A 7,014-nucleotide genomic window follows, 5' to 3' on the forward strand; every position below is an offset into this window, starting at 1 on the left:
AGGAAGATGCACTTCTGTTAATGATATTTTATTGTTATATCTAAAAAATAATTTATATTTTTAAGAATTCAAATATAGATCGAGGTCAAACAAAAATAGATTCGAAACTGTAGATTATCTATCATAAATTTTGTATACATTCCATCATATGAAAATAAATTATAGCAATCTATAAGCACTTGTAGTTTTATAATGATCTACAAAATATAAAAATGATAACAATAATGAAATTCTGAAATTAAAAACTTGCAAATTAGCCAACACCTTCATCAAATACATTTTCATTAAAAAAACATACTCCATATTTTATCTTCTTCTCAAAAGAAAGTCACCAAATACCTAAATAATTGGGCTGAATTGCTTGGTAATTTCAAATAAATTTGTTTTTTTTTTAAATAAAATAAAATGAAATAAAATAATTTGGTAGCTAGTAGTTGGTAGTTGGTGCACTCAGGTTTGAGTGTCACGTGCTACAATAACATGGCCCACCTCAAACACTGATAGTGAATAAATCTGCAAAACCAAACCAAAATTTATTAAAAGAATCATCAAATCCCTAAAACTCTCTATTTTTTTCCTAATAAATTTTCATTCTTTACATCAAATTAAAGTAGCTTTATTCATCCATCTCTCTCTAATTTCTTCTAATTCTTTTATCAATTATTGTTTGGTGCCTCGCCAATAAGTTGGATTGGCGAGATTTTGATCAAAGCTTTGAACTTTTCCGTTTCTTGATTCCATTAAAGTATCGATCTTTTTAGGGATTTGCATTTATTGCGTTGATTTTTATCAAAGGTTAGAATTTTCTTGTTCGTTTCTTTGCTTTTTTTTATTAGATCTGTCATTTATTCGTAAAAGTTGGAGTCTTTTAGAGATCTTGTTTCGTTAAATCGTTTAATTTGGGTTTTTAGTTGAATCTTGGCTGCCATTAAATTTAGGGTTTAGTATTTTTGACTTGAGATTTTAGTTGAAGATTTGTAGGTTTAGGGTTTGGTGGGGTTTCTTACTAAGTCTTTGTTTCAGTTCATGCATTGACTAAATTGAGTTGGTTGGTTTGTTTTTGCTTTTATATGTTTGATTTCTTAAGAGGTTTTAGTTATGTTTAACTATCATTCTTTAGAGGTTTTAGTCTTAGGGTTAAAGTTATGTTTAACTATCATCAATCTTATGTCTTAGGGTTTAAGTAGCCTACTAAGATCTCATAATTTGTAGTTTAATTTGCCTGTCGTATAAGCAAGTTGTGTATCCGCTGATATTCTATGATATTTTAGTTTTTTCTTTTATTTATATACCTTAGTTACTGTTTTTATTGAATTTGTTCAATTTATATTTGTTGTACTCATCCGTATCTAACAATATAGTGTGAATGTACTTTGGCAGATATGGAAAACCAGGCAGAAGAATCTACTCCCACTGGACGACCCTCTGCAAAAGTGGTGGCGCAAGCCTTTGTGGAGCACTACTACAATATGCTCTCTAAATCTCCAGAGAGTGTTCATAGATTTTACCAGAATTCAAGTACAATTAGCAGGCTAGGACCTGATGGTGTTATGCAAGACGTGACAACTTTAGACGTAAGTTCTGTGGAAAAGCAATGAACTATATGTAGTTGTTTTGACTGCATGGTATAATTTAATAATTGGTATTGAGGCTAGTAGTTTTTTGATATTAGTTGCATATTTACCAGATAACATGGTTCATGTGTATGATGATCTTTTATTCACAATTTTATTGTCCCCTTAGAGGACATCGAGAATTTATTTCGGGTCAGCAAATTTCAATTACCCTTTATTTGTGCCTGAATGTGAAAAATGGTATATCATGTGACAATTGTTTCCCTCTTCTGCCTATCCATCTTGTTGTGTAGGCTAAAAGTATTTCCTAAGGTATTTTGTTTTTAGTCTAATGTGCTGTGTTTTACAAGCTTGGTTGCTAACAGTTGTTTCCGATCTGAGTGAGTTTCAGTTTTGTTTTCGGCCTGAGCACTTAAGCTCTCTCTTCACTTGTAGGCAATATTTATTTCTTCTGTTGTTGATGCGTTTATTCTGTTTGATCTAGCATTGTGAAGTTGAGAACTTTGGTCGGTGTTTTTTTTTAATGTTTTAATAAATAAATTCTATATTTTTCCTGGTGCAGGGCATTGATAAAATGATCCTTTCTGTTGATTATAAAAGTTATGTGGTTGAGATTTTGACGCTTGATGCTCAACTGTCTTTTGGGGATGGAGTTATTGTTATGGTGACTGGATTCTTCACCGAAAAGGACAACATCCCTAGAAAATTCTCACAAGTATTCTTTTTGGAACCACAAGCGCAAGGCCATTCATACTTTGTATTGAATGACCTCTTTAGGTATGTTGGTGTAGAGGAAGCAGCATCCACCAAAACTTATGATGCTGATGACGCAGCGATAACTGCTCCTGTGACACCTGATCCTGGTAGGTTTATTTACGTTTTGCTTTGCTGTTGGTATAGTCCAGATACTTATACTTGTGGCTTCTGCTATTATAGAGCCAACTCTGGTTTCGGATCACACTGTGCCTGATACGACAACCACCCCTTTGGAGGAGGAAACTGTTCAAGCTAAGGAGTCCATTTATCCTTTGGAAAATGGAAATATTTCTACTCTTGATGAAGAAGCTGTTTCTAGTCATTCTGTTGGTACAGATGGTGACCAAGTTCCAGTTGATATTCAAGAAAGCGATGATCTCCCAGTTTCTGATGTGGCTGCTTCTACTGTCCAGGAGGACACTCCTAAGAAGTCTTACGCATCAGTAGTGAGTCACTGACTCACTGATATGTTTCATACAAAGCATCGTTACCATTTATGAATAATATTAATTTTCATCTTGCATTCTCAGGCAAATGCTTTGAATTATAAAAAGCAGCCATTCCAACAAAGGGCTTTACCTACCAAACCTGTCAAACGGTATCAAGCACCTGCAGTTGCACCTGTGGCACCTGAAGTTTCAGCTCCCCCAGCTACTGACAAACTTGTGGAGAAGAGCAACAATATAGGTTTTTATTCTTATTGTGTTTCCTATTTCTGAGTTCATGCCTTCTTGGCTTCTATGAGTTACCTGTAGCTGTCCCTGTGCGTACCTCTTAACTTAACACACATCTTTTCAAATGATGCAGTTAAGGGCCACTCCATATTTGTTGCCAATTTGCCCATGAGTGCAACTGTACAACAGCTGAAAGAGACCTTTGAGAAATTTGGGCCTATTAAACCTAATGGCGTTCAAGTCAGAAGTTATAAGGTCTGTATCTGATTTAATTATGTTCAGGCTATTCTCAATGCAGTTAAATGAAAACTACTTTTAAGAATTTGTATTTTTAAGACTTATATGTTATTTGGAATTCCTTTGTCCAGATAGAAAAGAACTGTTTCGGCTTTGTGGAATTTGAATCTGCAAACTCTATGCAGAGTGCCCTTGAGGTATGGTTACTTCCCCTTAAGACTTGATATCTTCCTGCATTCTGTTTTTTTTGTCCTCCAGTGAAGAACCTTGTTTCTCGTCATCAATTTTTTTTTCTTGTATCCACCTGATATGTTAATGGTATTGGCATTTTTCTTTATATTTTGTCTTTCTAACTATTCTCTAGCTGGTGATCAGCGCTTTTAACTACATATTAAATCAAGTCTGATCTTAGCCACTATTGTATGAGTGATAACAATAAATGGAAGGTGTGGCACTGCAGACAAAATACCTGGATTTTCTGTGGAACTCTTAGAAAAGATCAATCTCTTTGTTTCTCCTATCCGATCTTAAATGTTTTTTTTTTGTAAAGAAAGCATTTTCCAAAATCAAATTAAAAATCCACTAGCTTAAACTTATTTTGTGCAATTCTTTTTTGAGAAATCTTGGTGCGGGTATTTTACTCGGTGAATCTTTAATTTTGTTTGCTCTGTTCTGTCAGTGTTATGTATACTTGCTCTACTTTTTTTTTTTCTGAGTTTAAAAATGTCAATTTTTGGCTATATCAAAATTGGCATATGCATCATCTCTCCTACTTTTGCCTCGCATCTAAATGCACTCTGGTTCAGGTTTCTTCTATTGATATTGGTGGAAGACTAGCTCATATAGAGGAAAAGAAAGGCAAGTTTACATCTCTTTTTTCTTTCTCAGAAAGTCTAAAAACACTCTTTGTTTTGCAATCCTCTTTTTTGGCTTCTTAGCTTATTTGGATTTCTTTTACAGCTAATAACGAGGGCGGTAAATTTCCACCTAGAAAGACTGGTTTCCGCGGGGACAATTTTAGGAATCGTGGAAACGGCGGAGGCCGTGGGGGCCATGGAAGAAATGAGTTTGACAATCAGGGTGGGTTATCGGGTCAATCTCGTGGTACTCCCAGACGCAATGGAGAAGCTAACCAGAAAGTGTATCAGAATGGAGGCGGAAGAGCTTCCCGACAAGGACAAGGCGAAGGTCAAGCCCAAGTGGAAGGTGGGAAGAACTAGGCTGCTGCTTTGTGGTAGAATTTTGTTTACTAATATCCAAGTTCTCAGATAGAATAGTATTTTTAGTCAATCAGATTGCGGCTTTTACTACTTCTTAAGTTCTCTTAATAGAGTCATTTTTAAGAGATTGGCACTGGAACTAAAATTATAACAAACATTTTATGCAAGCCTTTTCTATATAAAAAACAATTTTTTAAATATTTTTTCTCTTATACAATGTTGGAGCTTGAATTTTTGATGTTCTTTTCTTCATTTAGTTTAGTCCCTTAAGTTTTTAGTTATTTTTACGGGTTTTTTTTCAGCGAGGGGATCTATTTCAACAGCTTAACGATATTGAAGGTTTGAGTGATTATGAAAAATTTTAAATAGCTTATATGCGCTCTTTAAATACCTTGAAAGATATTCTTATTACTTTTTATCTTTATTGTTTTAGTACAACTCTTGCAGAACTATTCATTTAAAAAAAAATCTTGCAGAACTACATATTTTAAGGGATGTTTATGGAAATAGTTAAAATTAAAAAATTTAACAAAATTTTGTTACAAGATTTTCTTTCGCTTTTGCATTACACTCGTCTCGTTTCAGCGTGTATTTTAATAAAATAGTTTCAAATGGTTTTTAAAATATAATTTTATAATCATTTTAAAAAAAACTGTTTGTAGAATTGTTTTAAAACAGTTTCAAACAATTTTTAAGACTTAAATGAGAGTACAATTAAAAATAAAAAATTAAATAAAAGGACAATCATAAATAAAAAAAAACTTTCCTGCAAATTAGTCTATTTTTAGAGATGATATATATATATATATATATATATATATATATATATATATATATATATATATCTTATTATTAAAGTAAAGAAATAAGAAATTAACGAAATAAATTAATAATAAAAAAGAAAATTTATAGAAAATGCTCTTTTTTAATTTTATTTGCAATAAATATTCTGTTTTTGAAACTTGTTTTTTTAATAGTTTTGTTTGTACTCTATAATTTTATGAAATTGTTTTTTTTTTCTCTCTTTTTTAGAAGCCATTTGGAAAGTTAAAAACTCTTTTCGAAATGGTCGCAAACTGTGTTATGATTCAATAATAAATTATAATAACTCAAAGCTTTACAGATTGTTATGATTTCTGCTTTACAGTAACTCTGCAAAACGAGCTGTTCTAGCTTGAAGAAGCTGACCTCCATCATCTCGCACAATGCAGGCAGTAGCAACCCCATTACCATCGGAGAAAGCCGCAGTTAGCGTTTATCCAGCAAGCTGCATGTTTGTTCTTCAAAGTTCTAACTAACTAAGATTTTCTTCTATATGCATGTGCATTTTCATCCAAACAGTTGCATACTTGACAAGTTGAGTAAATGAAAATACAGAGACACACAACTTGTCAAGTATGCAACTGTTTGGATGAGAATGCACATGCATATAGAAGAAAATCTTAGTTTACGCATGCCCCCAACGTTTATAAAAATGAACAATCAGACTCCTTATTTAGTTAAGAGCAATGAAACGGCGTTAAAATAAAGGGTATGATTGTTCATTTTTACAAACGTTGGGGGCATGCGTGAACTTTTCCGGACGTTGAGGGCTTACTTGACCCAACCCGTAAACTTTAGGGGTATGGATGATCCTTTTTTCTTTATTTGTTATACTCCCTTTGTCCCGTTTAAGAAGTTCCATTTGACTTTACACACAAATTAAGGAACTATTTATTTTTCTGTCTTTTTTATGTTTTTTCAGGTTTTACCCTTATTTATAGTAGTGAAATTTACCATAAAATGTCTTTAAGATGACTAGAGAAAGGATAAAATAGGATATTTATTGAAAAAACATTCTAAAAATAGTAATGAGATTTTTTTAAATAAGACATCCTAAAATAGAATATGGATTTTTTAAATGAAACATAGCATTAAATTATAAAATTTGTCTTTTTTATATAATTTTGTTTTTACTTCGTCCATGTATATAAACTCTCTTGGATGGCTAACCTCGGATTCTCGCATGGTCTCGGTTTAGTTTGTTACGACGCTCCTTCTGGCCACATTTCTAGGCTTATCTTAGATGATCTCTTTGGGGTTCGCATCCTTCGCATGACTAGAAATGTTTAGGCCCTGTTTAGTTGTAGAAAATATTTTCTGTTTTCTGTTTCTAGTTTTCTTCTTATTTTCTCTATTTTTCAATTTTTTATTTTTCAAAAAGAAAACTAAAAAATCAAAATTTTATTTGGTTATTTATTTTTTTATTGTTTTTTATTTTTTATTTTATAAAATTAAACAACATATACTTCTTTTAAACAAGATTTTTTTTTATTTTTTTTATGAATGTTGTATAACCTCTGATAATATCAAAAAAAATATTCGAATTTTAACTATTTAATATTTAATTTTAAACAAATACTTTTAAATATGAGGAGAAAATATGTGTTAAGCAATTTTTTTATGTCATGATAAATATGTATGACTTGATTCAAAAATAAAATGGTTGGATCATTAAATATTTTAAACTACATCTAATAAGCGACAACTAAAAGAAACTTTAGCAAATTACTT

At 31.8% G+C, this 7,014-nt stretch overlaps 1 protein-coding gene across 1 annotated transcript; it reads left to right on the forward strand.

Annotated features, from left to right (window-relative positions):
• The first annotated feature begins 539 nt into the window (after positions 1-539).
• LOC126686948 (nuclear transport factor 2) lies at positions 540-4,659 on the forward strand. Its single transcript, XM_050381260.2, has 9 exons — positions 540-795; positions 1,381-1,574; positions 2,137-2,437; positions 2,511-2,776; positions 2,861-3,017; positions 3,138-3,259; positions 3,373-3,438; positions 4,048-4,099; positions 4,202-4,659. The coding sequence occupies exons 2-9, from the start codon at positions 1,383-1,385 to the stop codon at positions 4,459-4,461; spliced, it is 1,416 nt and encodes a 471-aa protein (XP_050237217.1). The 5' UTR covers positions 540-795; positions 1,381-1,382; the 3' UTR covers positions 4,462-4,659.
• The last annotated feature ends 2,355 nt before the right edge of the window (positions 4,660-7,014 follow it).

The sequence above is a fragment of the Mercurialis annua genome, linkage group LG6, assembly GCF_937616625.2.
Source record: "Mercurialis annua linkage group LG6, ddMerAnnu1.2, whole genome shotgun sequence".
Taxonomy (NCBI): Eukaryota; Viridiplantae; Streptophyta; class Magnoliopsida; order Malpighiales; family Euphorbiaceae; genus Mercurialis; species Mercurialis annua.

Bases quoted from the DNA above. Each gene is read 5' to 3' on its own strand.
- LOC126686948 (XM_050381260.2), top strand. From the start codon at position 1,383: ATGGAAAACCAGGCAGAAGAATCTACTCCCACTGGACGACCCTCTGCA. The intron at 3,018-3,137 runs GTTTTTATTCTT...CAAATGATGCAG, and splicing joins GGAGAAGAGCAACAATATAG to TTAAGGGCCACTCCATATTT. The intron at 4,100-4,201 runs GCAAGTTTACAT...TTTCTTTTACAG, and splicing joins TCATATAGAGGAAAAGAAAG to CTAATAACGAGGGCGGTAAA.